General features: G+C 37.3%; 1 protein-coding gene across 16 annotated transcripts in view; it reads left to right on the top strand.

Annotated features, from left to right (window-relative positions):
- Positions 1-24,354: 24,354 nt before the first annotated feature.
- ptprk (protein tyrosine phosphatase receptor type K) overlaps positions 24,355-27,188 on the top strand; it is a 75,252-nt gene continuing 72,418 nt past the window's right edge. For all 16 annotated transcript variants that reach the window (XM_077586532.1, XM_077586535.1, XM_077586534.1 and 13 more), the window contains exon 1: positions 24,355-24,650. In XM_077586532.1, the coding sequence (XP_077442658.1) occupies positions 24,578-24,650 (73 nt within the window). In that variant the 5' untranslated portion in view covers positions 24,355-24,577. The remainder of the gene's footprint in view (positions 24,651-27,188) is intronic.

The raw sequence follows: 27,188 nt of genomic DNA on the forward strand, positions 1-27,188 counted from the left end.
GGCCTTGTTTTTTTTTGCTGTCTTACAGGAAAATCGTTTCTACCAATTTCGCAGAAAAGACGTAAATGGAAAGACCTTGTCTTTTCGCTCAAATACTTTAATAGAATAAAAATCCATTTCCATCGGGCTTTGCAATGGAAACAATGAAAGGCCTTCTGAGAGTAATCAAATTCTTTTGCTTTCTAAAGAAGTGTCAGGCGAACATTGCTGGAATTTTTAAAAAGATTATGCGTGATCACAAAAAAAAACACTAAAAGAATATGTCAAACATTTATTTATACTGTAATCTGCCTGCGATTCAGATCACATGGTGGAATATTGGATTTAATCTTTTTATTACCTCAGCCAGTAGGTGAAAACTACAGAAGTAGAGGTTATTTACAACATTCTGTTTGCTTGTTTATTTGACTCGACCTCGACTCAATAACTCAAGTTAATTTGCAACATGTTTGTAATATAAAAATGAAGAGGGGATTCAATTTTGGGGTCATGAAGTAAAGGTGAGTTTGTTGGTAAGTTTGTTTTCAAGAAAACCAATATAGAAAAAACTATCAAACTTGGAGGATATGTCTGTAATATGACACAAAAAAAGGAATTATTTTTTGAGTTAATGAGGTCAAAGGTCACAGAGGTTAGAAAAGAACAAATAATGGAATTATTTAAATTTCCAGAATACGTTTTTGATATGAAACAGAAGTTCTGATTACATTTTGGAGTGAAAATATCTAAGAGGTCAGAGATGCAATTTTGTCATAACCTAATACATAACAAAGAAAGGAATTATCCAGGTTTTCAAACTTGCAGCGTATGTTTGGACTATGAAATGTGAAAGGTGCTTTCATTGATACATAATGAGGTCTAAGCTCACAGAGATCAGAAAATGAATTTTACAATAGCTTGTTTCATACCTTAACAGGAATGACCACTCTGCTTAGCGCTCCTCGGTACACGGTTGATTGGTCGCCGGTCTTTTGGTCGCCGATCTTTTGGTCGCCGGTCTTTTGGTCGCCCGGAAGGTAAGTGATAATTACCATTTAAATCATTGCTCAAATTCCCTAAATACAAACTGCGAATTACTATTTAGTCATACTTAATGCCCTATTAATTATTAGGCTAAAGAAAAGCTCCAAATTTCCCGTACTTTTATTGTGTTGTGTTGGAGAACTTGTTAAGACCCTGATGGACGTAGCTTCTTAAAGGGACAACACATGTACATACAAACTCTTATACACTCACACGTCGGCTCAGTGAAACTGCTCATGGCCATTGTTGGCTTTTATTGATGCGTAGACCGTGTTGTTTTACCTTGTTTTGTCGCCGGTCTTTTGGTCGTCGGTCTTTTGGTCGTCGGTCTTTTGGTCGCCGGTCTTTTGGTCGCCGGTCTTTTGGTCGCCCGTTGTCGCGGTGGGGGCGACCAAAAGACCGCGACCAAAAGACCGGCGACCAAAAGACGGCGACCAAAAGACCGGCGGCCAATCGACCGCACACGGCGCTCCTCTAGTTTATGTACGTCACACCAAGGGACTTTGCTCATGTAAATAAACCATCCTATACAGTAAGATCAAATTAAATATGGCTAAAACTGTGACTTATCGGCCTAACAATGGAATATGGACCATGAAAATAACGAACCAATCGAGCAGGCAAACCACACATTGGAAATCAGATCCAGTTGTAAGTGGTGCCCTCAATTTAACTGAAGAAAAAAAATCCCATGGTGCCATTGAAGCAACAGTGAATGCTAACAGAAGAATATATTGTTTGGAAAGTATGTATTTGGCACATTTTACATGTTAATTTATATTGCAAATCTCATGCTGGAAATGCAACAGAAATCGGAATAAATTTGAAAGGGAAATAAACAAGCGTTCCATCTGTTTATCATTAGCATGGCAGCCAATTGAGAAATACAGTCATGTGCAAAAAAAACAACTTTTGCTTCATGTATAAATGATCTTAACATTATAATCGTCAAAGCACTTACAATGAAATTAAGTATTTTGAAAGTGGCAATAGCAGAGGACTGTCGCCATCTATGTTGTTAGTTCAATGTTTATTGATGCATTATATCTTGTTATATCTGCTGGATTCATGGCACAAAATAATCTCTTTCTAAGATGATCACTTATACAAGTTAAAACAAATGTTGGGTTTCAATTTCAATACAGTATTTTGGTTAATTTAACCACATTAAAACAACCATCATCTCCAAGTAACACGTGTTGGGGATAATTATGGAATAAATAGAAAATTCCCTGTAAAACGAGTGAGGCAATTATTAAGATAACAGGCATCTAAGGGTTAATCGTATACATAAATGAATTTAATATAACATGTGCTGAGTAAAAAATAAATGATTAAAAAACTTTCTGCATCGAGCAAATTTAGAGTTGCCTTGCTCAAGAGAAAATGGTGCGTTTACTTTTTGTATTAGGCATTCATCAACATTAGTCCAAAAAGCATTGCTAAATTGTTAAAAGTTGAACCTGTAAAAAAACAAAATAAAAACCTCAGTAACATTGAGTCACCTTTAGTCAATTTCAAAGCTAAAAGAAGCCTCATTAGTAATGTCCCCGTTTATCAGCACAGGGCTTTTACAGCCACAGGCATGGGACGCTTTCCAACACCAATTCAGCTGACGGAGGTGGAAAATTAAAAAACTGCGGTTTGCAAACGAAAGAAACGGAGCAAAAAAAAGGAGAGAGCTGAAATGATGAGAAGAAGGCAAGGAAAAGCAACAGTTGAAAAGGTGAAGAGGGAGACAAAGATAGTAGAGGGAGACGTAGCGTGCTAAGTGAATTAACTCCAGCGGATAAGAAGCTTTATGCTGACTGCCAACTTCGTTAATCCCCCCCCATCCACACACACACACACACATCTGGCCCAGTGAGAAACAGCGCTCATGTATGAGTGGGGATGTGGGACTGCTAGAGGCCCCCTTATTCATGAAGCCTGCCTTCCTGCCTGCGTGGGTGTGCACTGTATATGTAACTATAGGCTTGCATTTACCTGTAGTCTATACATAATATATGCATGGCTCAAACACTGTAAATCCAATGAGCCATTGATCATGGATAAACCATGACATCCTATAAAGGCCTTTTATGATAAATGGACACAACATTAGGTACACCTGCACAATGTATTCACCATAGATAGTTCTTGTCTTCAGAGGATTGGTCGTCAGCCAGTCCAAGATATATGCATAAATACATGCAAGCAATTTATTACGCTCATAAATACAGGTGATACTGAAATTTTGATTCTTAATGAACTTAACGCGAGTATTTAAACTCAAAACAGAAGTGAGGTAGTTTAGTAACCGTTTTATTTGAAGTACACTTTCTGCATATGGGAAGTATTATGGCAGAAGTGCTTGCAATATATCACAGGTGGCTAATGTGGACATAGGATGATGCAAAGGAGAGGGTGAAGTGGAAAATGTTGATTTGCGGTGGCGGAACAAGCCTAAAATATAGCTGTAATTGTGGTAGTAGTAGAAGTAGTAGTAGTAGTAGTAGTAGTAGTGGTAGTATTAGTAGTAGTAGTAGTAATAGTAGTAGTAGTAGTTGTAGTAGTAGTAATAGTAGTAGTAGTAGTAGTTGTAGTAGTAGTAGCAGTAGTAGTAATAGTAGTAGTAGTAGTAGTAGTTGTAGTAGTAGTAGCAGCAGTAGTAGTAGCAGTAGTAGTAGTAGCAGTAGTAGTAGTGGTAGTTGTAGTAGTAGCAGTAGTAGTAGTTGTAGTAGTAGTAGCAGTAGTAGTAGCAGTTGTAGTAGCAGTACTAGTAGTAGTAGTAGTAGTAGTAGTAGTTGTAGTAGTAGTAGCAGTAGTAGTAGTCGTAGTAGCAGTAGTAGTAGCAGTAGTAGTGGTAGTTGTAGTAGTAGTAGCAGTAGTAGTAGTCGTAGTAGCAGTAGTAGTAGTGGTAGTTGTAGTAGTAGCAGTAGTAGTTGTAGTAGTAGTAGCAGTAGTAGTAGTTGTAGTAGTAGTAGTTGTTGTAGTAGTTGTAGTAGTAGCAGTAGTAGTAGTCGTAGTAGCAGTAGTAGTAGTAGTAGTTGTAGTAGTAGTAGCAGTAGTAGTAGTCGTAGTAGCAGTAGTAGTCGTCGTAGTAGAAGTAAGTAGTACACTAAGATAAGAGGAGAGTAGTGCCACCGGTTGAACTTGCATAAGGGCTTGGAGATATTGACAAGTAGTGTATTGATTAGTGGTGACTCATTCTTTATTATAAAAATTTCTTGATGACAGAATAATGCTGAAAAGAGTGGCTTAGCATTCTCATGTGGAAGAAAGTGGCTTTATACATTTTTAAATTGACTATTTTTAGGTGGATTTTTATCAACCTATAGACAAACTATAGACTAAATGATTCTACTCTAAAACTTTATTAGGTATGTGAAATCTTTTTTCCTAATTAGAGAATCATTCTGTACATCTCAAGAAATATATTATACTTAGTAACCAAAAACATATGTATTCTTGTTGATTTTTATTCCAGTGTAAAGGATGTAAGTTGGCTGGTCCATGAGTATAACTTACTCCGGTGAGGTTGTCAGTTATAAATATTAACATCCCACTCGTCCCCCTCGTCTGTGCTTACTCATTCGTCAAGTTAACTCATCTGCAAAGTCATGCTTGGCAGGACATAGCTTTATCTAAGCGTACCTGTCCACAGCTCCAGCAATTTCCAGCCCTTTGCCTCTCCACCTACTCCTCATCATTCATAACTCCTTTGGCTGTAACCCACTTCGCTGTGACACTGCCAGATATTGCAATCAGCTCACCACGCAGCCTCCAAAGATTGATTCTCCATCCCAAACCATGTACTTTTAAAGCAGGCTGATTTAAATACTTATAGGTTATTGGGCCCATCATCTTGTATTTCGAAAGGATTTTTTTGGTTGTTACAACACCAGCACCCCAAATTTCAGCTGAGGCAACTCATCAAAAATCTACAGCCAGTCAGCCCAACGTGGTTAAACAAATATAAACAAGAAAATGACCATTTTGAGTGGCATCATAATGAGAGCATTCTGATAATTAAAAGAATTATGCTAGGCTCACAGCTTAGCGCTACGATCTGAGGATAAGCAGATGTGGAGCACATCTCTTCATAGAAAGCCACCAGAAAAATATGCGTCATTTCACCTATCGGTGCTATTTTAATCTCCGAAAAATAATATTTACAATTTAATTGTACAACATTGCGCATATTGATCTTATTGCATATTTATTAATACAAACACTGCATTTACATAAGAACCTTTTTTTATACTTTGCTTTGTTTTGTGTACCCAGATTTCCCCCACTAGCTGATGGTGTAGTGCAGGGGTGTCAGACTCGGGTTGGTTCGCGGGCCGCGTTAACGTCAACTCGATTTCATGTGGGCTGGGCCATTTTAGATATAATATTTAGATTTTTTTATAAATGGATTAAAAGCCCTGAATATTCAGTTTTTTTAGATCCAAAACAATGTTTATTTTAGCTTTTTTTATATTTTTAGATTTTACAAAATGATTTTTGAACTAAAAACAGAAAAAAATGATTAAAAAATTACAATTATTGATTTAAAAGGGCGAAAATCAGGACATTTAATATACATCTATACTCTTCATTTTAATTTGAAACAGAAAGTCGGCACTCATGATTTACTTTCCCGGGCCACACAAAATGATGCGGCGGGCCATATTTCGCCCCCCGGGCCGCCACTTTGACACATGTGGTCTAGTGGTTCACTTTGACTTGTGACCGTAAGCGTTTTTCTATTGTTTTTCTATTAAACCTTAAGTTTGCACACCAGCACTTCCCTCCTCAAGACGAATCATAACATAAATGATGGTTCAAGTTGCAGCTCACCCTTGTTACCAAACTTTTTTTAAATTATTATATTTATTAATTTAAAAATATTATTTGCGTTGAAAAAACTGTTAGTAGTTTGTAAAGAGTACTTAGTGTCAACACATTATTAGTAAAGGGGTCTTGTGAGTATATTACGCTAACTCCATGGTAAAAACAGCTGTTTTAAAGTTTATACAAATACACATTTTGGTTTATTTTGTGAGTGCTATAACAAGGAAAGAGCATTGATTCGCTCCACCCCAAAAAATTAAGTGTCATTACAAATAATGTGCTATGGATGAAAGGACAGGCATCTGGTATATGTATGAGTCAGATGTTTTTTATTCATTCACAATCAGCCTGTTAAAGCCTCAAAGGACCTTCATTTCGGGACATTTCTGGTCTAGTCCATTGTGTTGCATGCAGCAGCTGTAGTGTGGTCAGACAGATGCTGATTATACTTAATAGCATCAAATCCAGATCATATGCAGAGCTGACACACATACATTACATGTGCTCATACACAACAGCCTGGTATGAATGTATTTGCGCGTGCATGTTATGTTTCAGTCATTAGTTCTATTACTCTTCTGCATCTGTTGTCCTAATCCGGTTCACTAACAAGAGCCCAGATCATCCTTTTTTGTGTATCTGCGTATTCACATATATATGTGAATGCATATAGGATATTTATTAAATGGCTAGCCGGCACTGAAAACTGTGGGAAATGTATTCGAATTAGTGATTTGCATTAAATTTTACAACACTCCAGTGTAAAGTTGAATAGTTTCAGGAGTGAAGATGAAAATTCTAACATGACCTCTTAACATACACAAAGGAGACACTCGGTGTAATTGTCACACTAATGACTCAACTAAATGTTTTTTTTCAACACTTAAAAGAGGCTATGAACTGGAATTGGCAGACCATATAGATAAGGCTAATGTGCTCATTCCATAGGAAAGTTGGGGGTCTATGGTAATTTCCTGGAGAAAAATAGAAGCTTCCACAAGCAGGAGCAGTTACTGAGATAGATAGTCCAGTTGAGGGGTGAGAAAAGTACACCTCAGCACTTTTGGATTTTGTCTATTAGAGAGCTAATATTGCATGATCAAGTTGGAGGCCACATACTCACTTCCCAAACGCAAACAGGGTTCTGTCTATTATGTTGACTAATGACCATAGTTTCCATTTATATAAAATGGTCACCGTTCCTCCTTAAATCACACACAGTTGCCGCGTGTTGTCTCCCTGCTAAACACCATCATAACAAATGATCATGTATGGATGCTATTAATGTGTTTCCTTTGTTAGATTAAAAAGATTTTCTTATCATATTATTTGAACATGGAAAAAATGTATAACCTACATCTGTATACACATACAAAACATAAAAGCTATTATAATTTGCTGTGGCAGTGTTGGTACTCTACTACTAACAGTTTATCTAATACAGAATTCTGTTTAAAAAAGGTGTATGAAGAAGTAAAACAATGTATTCAGTCAGATTCCTTTATTTTCACCATAATGTATCATTTAGACTCGGGTTGGTTCGCGGGCCGCTTTAACGTCAACTTGATTTCACGTGGGCCGGACCATTTTAGATATAATATTTAGATTTTTTTTATATAAATGGATTAAAAGAACTGGATCAAAAGCCCTGAATATTCAGTTTTTTTATAGATCTAAAACAATGCTTTTTTTCTTAGTAAGGGAAAATCTCTTTTAATCATTTTGTTCCATATTAAAGTGGAAAACAGAAAATATTTTTATATATTTTTAAGATTTTAAAAAATGATTTTTGAACTAAAAACAAAGAAAATATGGATTAAAAAATAGCAATTATCGATTTAAAATGAGGAAAATCAGGAAATTTAATATACATCTATACTGTTCATTTTAATTTGATCCTAAAACAGAAAGTCGCCACTGATGATTTACTTTCCCGGGCCACACAAAATGCTGCGGCGGGCCAGATTTGGCCCCCGGGCCGCCACTTTGACACCGGTGATTTAGAGTTACCCCGAGACCCTGTTCAGCTTTGACCAATTATTTTTTTAGCTTCAAAATCATAACAAAAAAACGTCTAAACAAAATAACAAATGACTTAATTGAACATACAGCACACTGAATGTTACTTATTACTGAAATTGTAAATATTTCAACCTAATTAAAGTTTTACATGATTTCAGTCCATCACTTAGTATTAAGGCACAATAAAATATTCGAATATTCATACAAATACCAAACATGAGGTTGTTTACAAGAGTCATTTTGAGCCAAGAGGTCACATATAAGCTCCCTCCAGATGTTTGAGACAGCTGATATTACCAGCTAAATCTGGTATAATTACATTTAGAAGTGCTGTTTTATTATTGTTATTATGACTCCTGTTAAAATCATTGCACAATAGTTTCCTCCCAATATTTTCCAAAGTGCTTTGAAGGTCTTTTCATTTTCTGTGTGAAGACCACTATGAATTCCATTAAAACTTTCATTTTTTTTAATTAATTGGGGCTTTTTTATGGAAATTGACAGGTGGCATTTCTTTTATACAGGGACGGAATGTTTTCCTGTTGTTTATTCTCGGATTGGATAAAGCCTGGACTGAAAACATGTTAATTAAACCAGCACATTTTCTTGTGAACTCAAGCTGAACAATTAATGTCTTTTTCCTCTTTATTGTTGTTTTTTTCCTTTGAGTTGCCTTAAAAGCGATCACATGAGTGAGCAAGATAGCACAGACGGGAGTGATGAAAAGAGGAATCGTGAGACAGTGTTGAATATGAGTATAAAGAAGATTAATTATAGCGATTGAGACAACACTTAATGCAAAAATGAGTCGGAACCGCAAAGAAAATTGGTTTTGTATGTGCAATTTTTTGGGGGGGTATGTCAGCTAAAAGCCCCTAAGTGGAAGCACATGACAGTTTTCACTGAAAACTTTTCAGTGTATCCTCCATATTTGCTGGAGGAGGATATCTTTAAATCAAATAGATTATAGTTCAGATAGATTTTGTATGAATAGGAATAAGTTTTATGAAATAATAGAAGCATGACAGAATGTCATTAAAAGTTAGACTTGTGGTCAACAGCTCCGCCTTGGCAAAAATAACTATTATTTTGCTTTTGACAAGTCACTAAAGTGCACACTAAAGTTATTTATAAGTTTTTTTCATAATGGTAATTTACCAAAAAAGGTTGCTAGATGTGCACATGTCTTTAAACTTTAAGCCACATGTGTCAAAGTGGCGGCCCGAGGGCCAAATCTGGCCCGCTGCATCATTTTGTGTGGCCCAGAAAAGCAAATCATGAGTGCCGACTTTCTGTTTTAGGATCAAATTAAAATGAAGAGTATAGATGTATATTAAATTTCCTGATTTTCCCCCTTTTAAATCAATAATTGTAATTTTTTAATCATTTTTTTTCTGTGTTTTTAGTTCAAAAATCATTTTGTAAAATCTAAAAATATATAAAGTCTGACACCCTTGCTTTAAGCGCTATGTGGCTCATAGTTCAAAATTATTATTTTATCCTGTTCCAAGTTACAAAATTAAGACTCACAAGGCAACATTTGCTGAGTTTTAATGTGCGAGCAGCTGCCATGTTAGTTGAAAGCATTTTGCATAGGTATATTTGTTCTATACCATATAAATAAGTAAAAAAATAAGTCACTTCACTTTAACGGAGATGTTTTGAGAGTGATAATAAAAGCCCATACTCCCGTCTATTAACGAAAAGACACACATTTTAAAGTGCAATCATGGCTGCAATTATTTGGAAATAACCACAATTATAAGACGTCATATGAATTCATTTTTCTAATGAAAATTCCCATAATAGGTACATAGCTATACAAACTTGTGTATTCATGTGCGTGAGACAAGAAACAAACAATAGGGAATGCAGTCTATTGGTTATTAATCAGTAATTAGTATGATGTAATGTGTTGAAGATTTATTCCCTGTGTCTTTTATTGCCCATCTGGTGTGTGTATACACACAAACACACATAACAGGCCTTTGTGTATTCTCGGCATGGAGTCTGAATAAAAGGTCAAGCTTGTAAAAGTCTAAATCTGAGTCATTTATTTTGAATTTGCCCCAAGATTACTTAAATCAACCAGTGACTGTCTTTACAAAAAAATCTATTCCGTTCCAGCTTGTTTCCCACCACTTGCTCAAAGTTATTTAAAATTTATGTGTAACATTATCAGTCAGTCATATAGACACATGCATATAATAAAAATCCTGTAATCGAAGTTCATATAAAATAAATGAAAGTGAGTTTGAATTATGCATGTCAACTATTCGCGTAAAAAAAGGAAGTGTTTCATCATTAAGTGTTTAAAACACCACCACAAGTTGAATAAGCAAAACACACAGCAGGCGTATGTTTTTATTTTTTGACAGAGAACAGATCTGTCAAGTCTGTGGTCAAGCATGCTGTGAGATGCCAAACACCTGAAAAAAAGCCCAACATGATTGATCTGCTGGTTAGTGCGGGTGAGGGTGTCGCAGTTCTGGGGTCAAGGATTCGAGTCCTCACTGTGTGGAGTTTGCATGTTCGACCTGGGCTTGTGTGGGTTTTCTATGGGTACTTTGGTTTCCTCCCACATCCAAAAAACATGCATGGGGGGCTAGTTGAACACTCTAAATAGCCCCTAGGTATGAGTGTGAGCGTGAATAGTTGTCCGTCTCTTTGTGCCCTGCAATTGGCTGGCCATCGATTACCCTCCACGACCCTTATGAGGATAAGCGGTTCGGAAAATGAATGATTGACAAGATTATATACAAAATAAATATAAAAAACACAAATGGCCAACATTGTGTCAAACATAGCTTGTCCTTAAGCAAATGATGACTTGCTGCAATTTCAAGAATTTCCTTTTTTGTCTTTATTTTGATTTCACATTCTTCTTAGTGGGGTAACGCATTGTGGAATGTTTTTTTTAAATAACCCAGACATTAGTTGTCAGTAACATGAGGACGGATCTGTATTTTACTGCTGTGAAGTTGAGAAGCACACTTGTTTTAGCTTGATTCTTTCTGTGCTCTGTGTTATCTCTCCTTTACGCAAGTGAGTGGTTTTTTTTTTTGTAATGGGAGTGGAGCAGAAGATTTGATTTGAACTTGTCTTGAACAACACAGTGGCTTTTAACATTAAAAAAAAAGTGTATTATTAGCATAATAAGTGACATTTCAAGTGGTGAAGAGCAGGCCTATCAAATCCTACTGTCTGATAACAAACTGGAATTAATGTTGGTGTGGGGAAAAAACTACTGGGTTGGTGTGTCTAGGGTTGTACATTTACGAGAGTAGAAAAACTAAAAAGTCAGTCGCGTTCATGGGGCTGGACAGGAAGGAGGAGGAAAGGTGTCAGAAGAACTATAGCATTGTTTCGACATGTCGTTCTCCCTTACTAGCCAAGCAAAAGATAGAACAGGAAGGCAGGGTCTGCAGGGGAAAAAAAAACAATAAGAATGAGGAGGTCGTGGGTGCCGACATATTCATTTGTACTTTAAGGTCTCCTTATTATCACCTTTCAAGAGAAACACACCTTTTCTTGCGACTTTCCTTTGTCTTGCTCCCACAGCACCAAGTTTTATACTCTCCTTCTTTCTAATCTCTACTCTAATTGCATGCTTGATTAATTATAAGGTCTCAGAAATAGTGAAAAGAGCAGATGGATTTCCAACTCACAGAAAATAAAGGAACCTTGCACATACTTGTTTTACTGTGGTTACTAGGGCCCTCATACAAGGATCAACTATTAAACAATTAATATGGTCTCCAAATCATTGTAGCATCAAGCAAGTATTTTTTAAAGAGGAAAGACAAATTGGGGTTTAACATTATTTGGGCGATGTGGTAATAGAAAACAAGAGTTTTAGAAGCTAGAAAAAAACTGACTATGAATATCATATAGTTGTAAACCACTAAATTTCACTATATTCCTAAAAACTTCTCATAAGTATCCTTTGTGTTCCTAGGATCATATAGGAGGATTCTTGCTACAATGATAGAGGGTTTTAATACAACACTCGTGGAACTGACGGTCTTATTTACGTGTGCGGTCGTTTGGTCGCCGGTCTTTTGGTCACCGTCTTTTGGTCGCCGGTCTTTTGGTCGCGGTCTTTTGATCGCCCAGAACCAAACAACGGGCGACCAAAAGACCGGCGACAAAACAAGGTAAAACAACATGGTCTACGCATCAATAAAAGCCAACAATGGCCCTGAGCAGTTTCACTGAGCGGACGTATGAGTGTATAAGAGTTTGTATGTACATGCGTTGTCCCTTTAAGAAGCTAAGTCAGTCAGGGTCTTAACAAGTTCTCCAGCAAAACACAATAAAAGTACGGGAAATTTGGAGCTTTTCTTTAGCCTAATAATTAACAGGGCATTAAGTATGACTAAATAATAATTCAGGAATTTGAGCAACGATTTAAATGGTAATTATCAATAACCTTCCGGGCGACTAAAAGACCGGCGACCAAACGACCAAACGACCGAGTACCGTCTTATTAAGTTAATGTTATTATCATTGGAAGCAAAGATATATTTATTCTCTGAATCTTTTGAGGATGCTTTAGGCATTAGATGAGGACATCACTGGATACACCTTGAAAGTGCATGTCACGTATGTGTGTTTTTTTAATCATCAATCACGACACTCACTCATTGCAAAATTACTTTCATTGTAGTATTAGTCAAATTTCCCAGTATTTTCTTGGCTGGTTTTTAAATAGATTATAATAAGTGGAAAGACATGGCCTACTTAAGATGTGATGGGGAATATATGAAGTCTCTACTGGGATCTATCTGTTTGTTTTGTCTCTTCATTTCAGCATGAGTGACCACAGAAATACAATGTACGTGTAATACAAAGAACAAATCTCCATTCCTCTACCCTCAAACTCCCTGCTCTAATACTTTGGGGGGTTTGATTCCTGTTCTACAGTTCTCTTTTGAATTTCCTTTTATTGTAATGCAATGCTTGAATACATATTGACATGTGCACGTTCACCTTTTGCTTAGGTTTGTGTGAACGTGTGTGTACGTGTGTGTGTGTGTGTGTGTGTAAGTGCACATGCATAAGTGATATGATATGATCAGACACCAATAAGAGCAAATCTTATTAACATCAAACTACTTCGGCGCTAATCACATTACAGCGCAAGCAGCAAGCCAATGGCGGCTCCTAATGCCATTAAGGCGAGCCGTGATTGGATTGGGATCTTATTTCGACTTCCTGAAGGCTGCCAGCATTTTAATCAAGCAAGCACGGACGCAGTGATGTCACGGACCGTTAGAATGGCAAGAGAGTGATGTCACAGATCATTAAGACTGTGAAGATGTTGCTGGGATTGAGTGCAGTGGACTGATTTGTTTCAGTCAATGTGCATCAATGTAAATAGACATACTAAAGCTTCATGCAAAGACAATGTATTAGTTTACAAAGATGTTGTGAGTGGCTGAGTGCTTGTAAGAGTAGAATGAGAAACTGAAGAGGACAATTAAACATACATAAGTGAAGAAGAGAATGCCAATGGAAACTGAATCATTTTAAGTGATTAAGGACAGCCTCCGCCTCATCTGAATACTGAGTCTGAGAGCTTTTCCGTTCATTTTTCAACAAGAACATTGCAAGTAAATTAATTAGAATGACATTCAATCCTCTTCTTTCTCAGAATTGGTTGTTAATTGAGCTCTGTCATTGGGCAAAGTGAGAACTAAATAATCCTTGTTGCTGGTTTCATGGAGTTTGGAAGAAAATCTAACTCAACTTTGTTTCATTGTCAGTCTTGTTCTTCTTTCAGGACAATGGTTATAATAATATTTTTGTTTCCAATGTCTTTTTGGACTTTTTCAATATTAAAACACTTATATTAGCATACCCTACCCGTGACCGGACGTTTCGTCGAAAGTCGTTTGGTCCCCGGACGTTTGGTCCCCGGACGTTTGGTCGACCAGACGATTGGTCGACCGGACGTTTGGTCGAACGGACGTTTGGTAGAACAGACGTTTGGTAGAACGGACGTTTGGTCGCCAGGTTCGCTCGCTGTCAAATTATGACAGAGGTTACTGTTGATATTTTGATATTAGATATTTAGATATTAAACTCTCTCTCTCTCTCTCTAATGATTATAATTTTGAGAGCTGGTTTCAACAGTAACAACCCCACGACCAAACGTCCGTTCTACCAAACGTCCGTTCTACCAAACATCCGGTCGACCAAACGTCCGGTTGACCAAACGTCCGGGGACCAAACGTCCGGGGACCAAACGTCTTTCGACGAAACGTCCGAGTACCCCTCCTACCTGGCCCTCTTGTTTCCTGCACTTTGATGGTTTCTTCTTCTTTGCCACACCCCGATACAGTATTACAGTGGTACATTGGTAAAATGGAACTTTGAAAAATCAGCCCGTCTTTGGCCCCATCTTGTGAAGTACATCAAATTAGATTTTTAGAAGCCACACACCTGAAGAAAATCAAAATCTCGAGACAGAAGGTTTAACAGAGGTGGTGTCAGGCTGTCAGTCATTCTCAAGCTCTCGTTGCCACACTGACAGCAGGCTAACTGTCAATCTTGGCTTTGTTATTCTGTTAAACCTGAGGAGTTTTACTGAAACTACACCTACAAAAGTTAACGGGAAAGACAAAATAACGATGAACATACAGTAAAAGCCACCTTTCAGATATAGAGGCTGATTACAGTCAGGTTTGAAAACTTAAAACTTACTTATTGCCGCCTTTCCCATGTAACACAGGACTTCTAATAATGTCAATGGCAGAGTACAAGAAAAAAAAACTCAATGTTAAAGAACAAAAAACACCTTCATAGCTTTAGATAAATTTACCACTAATAACAAAAGGTTGGGCTTGCTTAAACAATCTAATAATAGTCATTCACAAAACATCTGCCCCATCAAGGACACTTACTACACCCTTGACATTAAGTCAAAACAAAGCATTCTGGACAGTTTGATCAATTTAACCTGGCCCAACCTGTTGGAGCTATTCCATTCATTCTTTGATTTTCGACCCGATCGTCTTAATTTAAAATGGTACGACGGCGTCGATCGGCGCTTGCTCCCTTTCGCCTCGCTCTCCGCCTGCAGATCGATGTTGAGGGCCAAAAGCTAATGACCCATCTCAGCAACCAATTCACTCAGCGCTCCCTCGCTCAGTACCTGTCCAAACCTGTGAGCAGTAAAGAAACGGGAGCGTCCTGCTCAGACTCGCAAACTGCAACGCAGATTATATCCATATTTGGCCTGTGTTTGTTGCCAAGTACGAACTGTCCTGGTTGTGTAACCCTCACATCATAAAGACAAATCCACTGTGTTCAAATGGTGTTGACTACTTGAATTCTTTCTTTTAGTGACTCCACACTTATCAATTTATCCACTAGACCAAGGGTGTCAAACTCGGGTTGGTTCACGGGCCACATTAACGTCATTGCCATTTCATGTGGGCCGGACCATTTTAGATCTAATATCTAGATTTTTTTTTTCTAAATTGGATTAAAAGAACTGGATGAAAAGCCCTAAATAGTCTGTTTTTATAGATCTAAAACACTGTTTATTTGAGTTTTTTTTTCTTAGTCATGGAAAATGTCTTTTAATCATGTTTTTTTATTTCAAATGGAAACAAAATATTTTTTAAAGTGGAAAACGGAAAATATTTGTATATATTTATTTTTAGATTTGACAAAATGCTTTTTGAACTAAAAACACTAAAGAAAAAAATTGGATTAAAAAACTGCAATGATTGATTTAAAAAAAGGGAAAATCAGGAAATGTAATGTACATCTATAATCATTTGAATTTGATCCGAAAACAGAAAGTCGGCACTCATGATTTACTTTCTCGGGCCGCACAAAATGAGGCAGTGGGCCAGATTTGGCCCCCGGGCCGCCACTTTGACACCTGTGCACTAGACAAACTAAATCTGAATGTTTATCTACTCTGAAACTGACCCTGAGCACGATACAATAACTACATGCTAGTGTTACTGTTTAAATGTGTTTGCAATGTTGTGATCATTTGACCTTATTCATTTTATTTTGAGTTTACACCACCCATAATAAACAGATTTCACGCAATAACAGACACAGTTTTTTGTGCCCAAAAAATCCTGCATATTTGCCTTCTGCCACGATGAGAACTACTAAATAAAAACAGCACTCCGGTGGACAAATAATATATTCCCCGAGCACACTGGTGATAAATGATCTATGCAGCACAATACTGTCATGCAACAATGATTATTTCGCGTCAAACTTTTACCGCCTTTCTATCTCTTGAACTTCCTGCCTCCTTATCCATCCATCCATCACTCCGCTACCCTTTAGTTCAGCTCCAGTGCCTATCACATCTGAATTCATTTGTGCCTCAAGAGATGATCACGTGTGTTATTTTCATATGCGTGTGTGTGTTAGTCTTCATGCATCATCAGCGCTAAATGATTATAAAGCATAGTTATTAAAAACTGCCTTAATTACCACCCCTTTGGCAAAAACAGTCTGATATGAATTTACCTCTCTTGCTCGCTACGGGAAAACACTCGAAAATTTATGGTGACACGCACACATCCCCTGGCAAGAGCAAACAGAAGCATAAGGCCATTTTTTATGTTCTTTCTGGCACACCATCAATGACAATTAATAACCCTTCTAACCCCAAATTCAGGTTGTAGTGGATCATTGTGTCTTTGAGGAAAAAATCAGCTTTGAAATTTGCAGTGATTATTAATAAACAAAAGTACAATTTGCATTTTTTGCTTTAAAAGAAAAAAAGATGTGATAATTGAATAAACACACTGGCATTCTTCACAAAATACTAATTCTGGTCTCAGAAATGGTGAGATCTGTCTCATTGGTGGGTTTCTGGTCTACACTTTTTTGCAACCATGTCTTTAAAACTTCTAAGACAAAGACATTTTAAGTGTTTTTGTGTATTGTAAATGGTCGTTTCTTCGAAGTTCCTGAAAACCAAGCAAGATTGTGTGGATTCTCGGTCATTTAGCTCATGTTTACCCACAATAGGTGATAAGATTGTGAGGGGAAGAAAAAAACTTGCTTCCTTGAAAGGCGTTTGACCCAAGACAGCTGAGGTCAGGGGTGTTCATGTTTTTCAGCACTCGACCACCCTAGTTTTCAGCCAATATTCTTCAGACCTTCAGGGACTACACCGTAGTCTGTCAAAACCCACATATTGATTTTGAATTACAGTGCGTCTGGCCGAGTAGCTGAGATTTCTGAGTTCAAAGATCAACTCAGTTCATATTTTTTGTCAAACCTCTACCAAATCCAACTTTCTAAAAGTCTAACCAGTATTTTAAAAGGTGAAAAGTCTACTGAAAAATTGAAAAATGTAACCCCAAACACAACCAGTCGAAAGCAGGCATACTAGACAGACATTAGATTGCGATGTGTTTTTCTTTATTACTGCTCATACATTAAATATTTAGCAATTAAACTAATATAGATGGTTTTATAAAGTAGGAGGAAGGTACAACCTGAAAACACAAAGCTTTAATCCACAAAGAGGACCTAGTTTGAGAATTGAACCCAGGGAAGCAAACATGGTAACAAAGAAGACAGTGTGCTGCCTACTGCTACTTTAATAACATTTACCCATTCAAAAATATATTTTGATTAAATTTCAGGTTATTTTTTTAGTCTACTCATTATTTAGAATCCTACTAACTAGACCTAATGTGATGGCAGGCAAGATAGCAGCTCAAATTCCAACTCCTGTTTGTCGTTCAACTTGTATTTTCTGTCCCCAAAATATAGTTTGTGTGATCAAGACGCATCATAAGAACGATACATTGGCTTCAAGTTATACACTTAGTTTGACTTTGGGAATTATTCATCCATTTTCACACGATTCGGCTAATTCATGTGGCAAATCAAGCACATCTTTTCACATTCAGCACTGGCCGCACGCCTTCTAAATCAACATCCCTGTGTGCTTGAACCAACACTTGATGAGGGAGCGGCGTGACGCATGCTACATCTTACGCCTGCAGTTATAAAAACATCATTGCATTCATTGATCCATCGTCTGGAAGCACACGCTCGGATTCAGCAGAAAACGAGATGGATTAGAAAGCATGATGTAGCGCATCAAAGCAATCAACGTTGCAACATCTTTAGTAATAGAGGATTGCTTCATCAAACAGTCACGCAATTGGCTTGATATAATACATGGCATCTTTTAGTTTGGTATGGAAAAGCACTTGAGCGTTTGAGATATTTGATAACCAGCCTAAAGTTCTTGTTTTAGTAGGCTGGAAGTATTCATAAATACATCTTCAGTAAAGCTAGTTGTGATTGTAGTTTTAATCAAGTTAAATGCACGTCTATTGGTTTGAATTCATCCTTTAGCTGTTGTATAACGCAATATAAATTAGATGGATCAACGCTGAACCTGGGGAGTCTTCAATTTAGGATACCCATACTGTGTAAGAATATCATCTGCCTAAAGGTGGTCTCCAAATGAAGTAATCTCTGAATTCATCCCTGCAGGACTTTAAGTTTAGAGTAAATTACTGCACATTTCTTTAATATATTTTAAAATATTCCAAATAGTGCACTATAAAATATGGCAGATATTCTCCACCTGTCTGCTGCCTTTTGCAGGAATTATTGGCTTTTTTTCAAATATGTGGATACTCTCCTTGGAAAGATTTTGTGGAATTATCGGGTCATTTATGTATCTGTGTTCAAATTTTGAGTATGTTAAAAGATTGAGGGGAAAAAACAGGGTTGTATATCACAGAACTCACACTTACTCAGCAAACAAGACAATTTTGATATGAATATCAACAGCTCCATGGGATGCAATAATTTAGATAAAGTGTTCTATTGTAACCTCACCCTTGAAATGTAGCTAAGTATGCATTGTAAGCTCCACAATCTCAATAGAAGTAGCCAAGGCTAGATTTATTATTACAAATTAGTATCAGCTAGACACACTGGCACTTCTGTTTGCTGCAACGCAACACAAGAGCAACGGTAAGATATTTATTCAGTAGACATGTTTGTCCTTGTTTATGACAACTGAAATATACATAAAAAAATACATGATTATCTAATCCTTGGACTAAGTTTACCCCCTTGGCCATCTGATGTTGTTGTACAAGGGCAACTGAGTGGGCAAGCAATGTCCACGCACAACAATGATGATGATAAAAGCTGTAAAAAACTGTTGAGAGTTCATCTTGTAACAGATGAGGCATTGTAGGAAGGGTAAACGTATGCGTACAAGGGTTTTGTTAAAATAAAACTGGAATTTTAAAAGCTGCATTGCTTATGGTAAAAAAAAAATTAAGTTAGTTGCAGAAACAGGCTACACTTTGTCAGGGCGGAGGTCAATGGTCGAGGGTGAGAAACCAATCCCAGGGTTTTATTCAGGATTAGACTGCCACTTTGTGAAGCTGTTCTCAGTAACAAAAGTCATATTAAAAAGTTGCGGTCAGGCCTCCTGTTCCCCAAAATTTGGTTGCAAATCATTACTATTGGTCTGTTGTTAAACTCTAACTTTTGTGCGACGTGAGGATTTTTGTTAATTCCAGGATTAACAAAATTTCATTTTATTCTATCTAAGAAATTTTAGTAAATACGTTCTCTAATGGTTAGACAGTTGATTATGATTTCCTCATGCACCTAAAGAAAGCAAACTCAATGACACTCATACGTATTGGTTTTTATTTGATTATTTTGTGGTTTAAGTGTTTTTCATTCAAATATATTCAGTAATTGTGGATTTACAACCTTTACATTATGTTGTGCATATAGAAAATAGGTCATTGAAGAGAATACAACGCGGACCTCAAGGACAAGTATCATGGTCGAACTTTTCTATATGCAGTCAAATGATTACCTGGCATTTATCTTATGATTTATGCATTGTAAGTTCCACAATTCAAAGTTTCTTATCATTTTAATTTGGATTGTTAAACCAAGGGTGTCCAAAGAGGGAAAAGTGGGTACAGGATTTTGTTTCAACTGACCCAGCATGGAAATTTGAACTAATAAGGTTTCAGAAGAAACCAAACCAAGGACTTGGGTCTGGAAAATGATCATTAAAATTCAATGTTCAAGACATAATTTTATCCCTATGAAAAAGCTAAAAAGTTTTCATACAACAACAACTGCTGAAAGAAACTGAGCGTTATTCTTAATGTAAGTTAATGGCTGGTCCTTTTTTCATGCTAAAAATAAACCAGTCTTGAGGAGTAAATGACAGATAACAGTTGGTTGCCCTTCCGTCACAGACATGCAAGACAGTTCTAGACCAAAAGCACCAAATGTGCAGTTTTAGGCGCGTAGATCAGGATCCTTCAGCAGCAAAGCGAGAAGCGAATCATTGACAACACTCCAAAATAATGCAAGAATACTTCTAAATGTCATCGTTCAGGAGTGAGTAAAAAATATAGCACTACTTCTATTCTGCCCGAGGTAAACCCATAAGCCATGTTTCATTTTGCCCTGGCTTATATTATCTCCTGGCGTCTCACTGTTTGTGATTATCAGCTCCAAAACAGACACAACACACATTCACTCACTCACTCCCACCATCCACCTGTCATAACCAGCTGGCACACACACCTGGCTCACCGGTATTGGCCAAAAGGGAGAGGGGGGGGAGGTTACCATAGCAACTATATGGTGCTGGACTGGCATTGGTAGGCATTGTCATGGCAACGGAAGAACAGACAAGTGGGCGTTGCCCCAAGCTTGAAGACCCGGCAGGTCCTGGAACGCAAAGTGCAGACAAATATTTAGCTTTTACTTCCAATCCAAAAGTTTACCTTTCAACATATTTCTATTATCCATAATAGAATCGGATCAAAGATGGTCACGAGAGTCATTAGTCATTTTGAAGTCAGTCTTCTTGAAAATAATTGGTTATTTACTCTAAGACAAGGGTGTCAGACTCTGATTGGTTCGCGGGCCGTTTTAACGTCAACTTGATTTCACGTGGGCCGGACCATTTTAGATATAATATTTAGATTTGTTTTTATTATAAATGGATTAAAAGAACTGGATTAAAAGCTCTGAATATTCATTTTTTATAGATCTAAAACAATGTTTATTTTACCTTTTTTAATATATATTTTTAGATTTTACAAAATGATTTTTGAACTAAAAACACAGACAAAAATTGATTAAAGTAATTACAATTATTGATTTAAAAGGGGGAAAATCAGGAAATGTAATATACATCTATACTCTTCATTTTAATTTAATCCTAAAACAGAAAGTCAGCACTCATGATTTACTTTCCCGGGCCACACAAAATGATACGGTGGGCCAGATTTGCCCCCCGGGCCGCCTGTTTGACACGTGCTCTAAGACATTGTGAGGAATACAATAAAACAAACAAAAATATTATAATGACTTATTTAGTATAGTATACTTGAATAGGCAACATAGAAACTATTTCCTATTCTAATGTCATTTCCAATAAACAGCATGTTGTTATTGATCATGTTTTTAGTATTTACTGCAATCCAAGCTCACAGCTCTGGGGTCCTGGGTTCAAATCCAGGTCACGTCCACCTGTGTGGAGTTTGCATGTTCTCCCCGGGCCTGCGTGGGTTTCCTCCGGGTACTCTGGTTTCCTCCCACATTCCAAAAACATGCACGGTAGGCTGATTGGACACTCTAAATTACCCCTCGGTATGGGTGTGAGTGTGCATGTTGTCCGTCTCCTTGTGCCATGCGATCAGCTGGCCACCGATTCAGGGTGTCCCCCGCCTCTGCCCTGGAGACAGCTGGGATTGCCTCCAGCACCCCCCGCGACCTTAGTGAGGAGAAAGCGGTTCAGAAAATGAGATGAGATGGGAGACAATGCTATCTTTATTTGTGTAGCTTGTGTTTCTTTATGGCTTGTCAGTGAATAAAAATAAAAATAAATAAATTTAAAAAAAGTTTTGAGTCTTTCTTATATAACTGAATGGTGAATCATCTCAAAACATTTGATTGGGAGTTTAGATATATGTGTAAATCCTGTGTGTGTGTCTGTTCATTATGTTTTGGAGAGAGAAATCAATTTACACACTCTCGTTATGTATAATCTTCTTGCATTATTATTACAAACAATCAGTTCCCCAAAGTGTTTTTAATTAATTATACTGATTTGAATTCATTGATGGAGTAATGGTAGATTTGCCTGACTTCAGCGCAGGCAGCATGAAATCCTCAGTAATTTAGGGTATTGTTCACTCTCATCCAAAGTCAGTTGCAATTGCCTCCTGCACCCCCACGACCCTGACCAGGATAAGCGATGTACAAAATGCATTTATTTGGGGGCAAGTTACATTTTCCCTTTAAATCCGCGCACCAGGCATTTGATACATACAGTTGTTCTATATAAATAAATAAATTCAAGTTATTATTATTATTTTTTAGGTGAAGGACATTTTTATCAAACTTCTTCAGATTTAAAAAAACGTTTTTTTACAGTTACATTTTTATTTAACATTCCAGTGAACATAGTTCAAGCAGTAAAATAAATACACTTGTTGTTGTCATTTTTTTTAGAAAAAAGAAGAAGGAAATAAGCAGGAAAGGTCATGTATAGTCCTGAACACAATATGTCCCTGACTGCAAAAAAACCTAAAAATAAAACATTTTTGATGCTTGCAGTCTCCTATGTAACTCATATAACCTGACTGTGGAAGCATGCATCAATTTTACGGACTGTGCTGAACATAACCGGTCCAGTTGGCTTAATTTTTTGATCATAAGACTCCAACGTGAGATCAACCAATTCCCGGAGACCATGCTACGTGCCCAAAGTTTTGATATTATTGCCAGTATATGCAATATATTAGAATAAGAATGATTAGCTGAGTTTCAAGGCCAGAACTTGGATCAAAATAAAATACTGCACACATCCACATGGTGCATACCACCCCTCACCCCCCAAACATTCAACCTTACTTCATCATTTCAACTTTGAAAGGTGTACAAGAGCTGCAACAAGAGAAGCCAGTGCTGAGAAATTGGTTTTACTTTGCACGATTGCATAGCATAGTTAAAAGTTGTTGGACGAGTTTACAAAATATGTGTCTGCAAGCAAACAATAAAAGCATGTTGAATGATGAGTTGCAAAACTGGATTCTTTGAGTGAAATGAATAGCATACATAGCGTTTTTATAGACTCCAACACCAGTTTGCATACCCAAGACCCTAGTGTGTTTCCAAAAGACTCAGCAAAGACAAACTGAAGTATTCCCATATTTATTTCTAATATAAACACACTTCTGCATCGCTGTTCTGTTTAAATGCTGAGGCTTCAGAACTGGACCTAAACACTACTCGTCTTTCCCATTGAGAACGCAAATGAATTTGCTCTTGGTTTATATATACAGTACTAGTTTGACTACTAATGGCTCTCTCCTCTATCTCTGAAAAGTCGAACAAAATATGAGCAAAGTAAAAGCCACTGCCAATTATGAGTTGAGGCTGCAAAAATCTCCACTACAATATGACAGCAAAAAAAAAGCTCAGTAAATACACTAACCCTGGAATCGAAAACAAACACTGCAGTGTAGATAGAAGGTGCCAATGTGTGAAAAATTGAGAATGACTTTCACAGCTCAGACCGCCACGAAAGCAAAAATGTAAGTAAACATGAGAAGGAAATGGGATGTTTGGTGTATAGTAAATATATTCCACCTATTTCCACAAAAACAGTATACTTATATCAAGAAAGTTAGCAAGATAAAAACTTAACCAGATCCATTTTATGTAAAATATTTAAACGTCCCACTTTGCCTAATTGGTGAAAAAGCATTTACAAGGTAAAAACCATCCTCTTTTCCAATTTTTGTTGTAAATTTGAGTTTAAAAAACTCCTGTGAATCCAAATTAAAATATACTAATAGTGGTTTCACATACATTCAGAATAATTAAAATAATGATGCAATAACAAACAAAGATTAGAAAAAGATTTGGTTTATTTTCCCCATAAAAACTATTGTGGCGGCACGGCAAAAGAGTGGTTAGCATGTCGGCTTCACAGCTCGGGCATCCTAGGTTCGAATCCAGGTCATTCCGCCTGTGTGGGTTTTCTCCGCGTACTCCGGTTTCCTCCCACATTCCAAAAACATGCATAATTGGCTGATTGGACAATCTAAATTGAATGTGAATAGTTGACTGTCGGCTGGCCACCAATTCAGGGTGTCCCCCCGAAGTAAGTTTAGACAGGCTCTGGCACCCCCCGCGACCCTTGTAAGGATAAAACAGTTTAGAAAATATATAAATGAAAACCATATCCCTTGTCTGCCTTGGGATTCAGACATAAACTCAAATCAATGAAGTATTGAGAAAACAATTAGTTGTTTGATTTACAAACTTTACCGTATGAAAGTGGAATGTTTGCCAAGTTGTTTTATCAAGCACTTTCTGACAACGTGACGTCATCACCGCGCGCGTGCACGGGGTTGCTCTCTCATCAGCACTCCGTCGCGCACGCGCCCCCTCACTCAAAGTGCGGCTTCCTAGTGAGTGAGCTTGTTGGGAGCCGAAAGCGAGAAAAGCCAAAGGAGATCATGGAGCGCTCGACTCGGCAACCCAGGCAGGAATAAACACGATTACTCCCTTTTTTTGTAAAAATAAAAACCTTCTCAGAGACACTCGAAGACGGAGAAACTCACGAAAGAAGCAAAACTTTGTGTGGGGAAAACTGTTTCAGACTCTCGCCCGGACCCCGAGCTTAAACATGGATACACTTTTCTCTCTTTTGCTGGGACTCTTCCTGTCTATTGGGAGCATCTACGGGCAGATATCGACAGGTAAGGGAGAAAAGGAGATTTATTTTTTTGTCAGATATGTTTTAAATCGATGTGTTTTTCCCGAAATGAAAACTCGTGTTTGTTAATTTTAGCGAGGTCCTGCCAGGTGAGTGTTTTAGGCGGAGCAGAAAAGTTGGCAACAACCGCCTTGTTTGGTGAAATCTCTCCAAAAATGGTCTAAAATGTCACATTCTGACAACTTTTAAAGGTTCTTCGTTGCAAGTTTTAGCCGTCGATGTGGGAAAAAAAGGTTAAATGTCTGATTGCGAAGAGAAATATGTCAACGGACGGTGCGCTGGCGTCGTGCAGTATTTCAAATCGGGAGTCAGTTTTTCTTTTCGCTCGTGAATAAAACTTCATAAAATCAAACCCTTCTTTTAATCATGGCGTTTTGGAATAAAACGTTGCCCTTTGATGCTGGTGGAGATTTGCTTGTTTTTGAATAATCGGCATGTAGATCTCAAACTGTCAAATGATTTCAACTTGTAATTGATTATAAGTGACCACGCAGTGATGTACTAATACTTTTGAATTATAAAATCATCATCAAATTTCATTCTTTAGATGTTTGTGTTTAAGCAATGTTGTGCGCTGCAATTTATTCACGATGAAAAAGAATCAAAATCAATAGACATGGAGATTTTACTCAAATTTCACTTCAATGTTATGGTGACAATTGAAAACATGTTTTGATTCATATTCATCGCTTAAAACTTCATTAACAGTGATAGATGCAAATAAAATAGAAATCATCCTAAATTAATTACTGTCAGGTTTTTTTTTCCATTAACCTAAACATCAGCTTTTTACGTTTCTTTTCTATAGGACCCAAGAGGAAAAAAATAAGTGACAGTGTAATATATTGTACAGTACATGTCTTTTATGACCAAAAAAAGCACCACCGCTATGTGATGATACAATCTTTGTTTGCAAAATAAGGCAACACAACTGATTTTTTTCCACAATTCTCAGCACTTCCTACCTACATAGAGTTTATGTGTTGTATTTGAAAGATCTGACCTCCAATCTCACCTCACTAAAGCTTTATTATAGGTGATTTGCTTCATTTATGTGCTGGGCATGACCAGAAATTGTGCAAAAGGAGGGAGGCAGTGGGGGTAAAAAAAAATCCCAGGCTCATTGTTGATTTGCATAAGAATTACACATTAATTACCAATTCTTGGGTGAGCTTTATTGCCTGGCCCCTCCCTCATCTCACCCACCCTTCCATCCCCTAACTACTCCCCTGGCTCCCCTCCCTCAGGGCCATTTGGTCTGCAGGGCAACAAATGTGTGGAATTTCTTTGAGGCCTCTCCGGGAATGCGAGCACAGTTAATTTGCAAGTAAATACGAGATGCTGCTTTACATAGCCTAGAGGTGGGTCGTCGTAAATGTGGAAAAGAGAGTGCGAGAAAGAAATTTGTTTTTTTTTCTAAAAAGGGAAAATGCAGTAGAACCTCAACCATCAAGGACAAACTATTCCGTCATGTTTTTTGAAGTTGTTCCAATTTCCAAAAGAATCTCCTCAGGAAATCTTTTCTTCGGTCAGCCAGTTTTGAGCTACAATTTTGCATATTATGTACAATAAAATCAAAGTTAAGTAAGAATGCTCGACTTTTGGAAAAAAAGGGGTGTTTGCGTTTTCATGCTGGATTTATATAACTACATTTCTCATGTTCCAATGAGCAATGTCATTTCCTGGTCCATGGTTGCCATTATACATATCCTTAGTAAACAGATGTAAATGAGACTGGAGAATTGAACTATTTTTTCATATACACAGTATATGACTCAAAGAAGGCAACAGTTGCTTATTTGCTTTCAAACTTGGCTTGTTAGCTGATCTGAATGATGTCTTGCACTGTTCATGATATATTTATTCCCCACAGTATCTATTTTTGCATCTAAAATATATAAGAAGGGCGACATAGGAGAAGAGTGGTTAGCATGTCTCCTCACAGTTCAAGCCCAGGTCGGTTCTGACTTTCCTGTGTGGAGTTTGCATGTTTTCCCCTTGCTTGTGTGGTTTTTTTTTTCAGGTACTCCAGGCTCCTCCCATATCCTAAAGAATGGTAGGTTGAATATTGTCCCTAGGGATGAGTGTGAGCCCTGTGATTAGCTGGCAACCAATTGAGGAGAGTTCAGCAACCCACGACCATTGTGAGGATAAGCAGTACAGAAAATTATTTTATGAATTAAAAAAGAAATAGAATAGGCAACTGTTGCAATTATTTTATTGTGTTGATGTAGGTCAGGGCAATGAAACAATTTTGGGGGTAATTTGGGTTTTTCATTACGAATTATTAAAAAAAAAAAAAAGACTTTTTCCCCCGAAGTTTTATCTGGCAACCAGTTATTCAATAGATTATTCAAAGAGAAAGTTTGCTTTTCTTGGATATTTCTCACTTTGTTTTTGGTAGATAGAAAAAATGTTAAAGACAGAAGTTTGGCACATCATTTACATCACATTAGTTCAACATTGAACTTTCTTTAACCTGTTAGAAGATTTTTTTCTGCAATGCGAAAGTCCTCTCCAT

Source organism: Stigmatopora argus, chromosome 19, assembly GCF_051989625.1.
Source record: "Stigmatopora argus isolate UIUO_Sarg chromosome 19, RoL_Sarg_1.0, whole genome shotgun sequence".
Classification (NCBI taxonomy): Eukaryota; Metazoa; Chordata; class Actinopteri; order Syngnathiformes; family Syngnathidae; genus Stigmatopora; species Stigmatopora argus.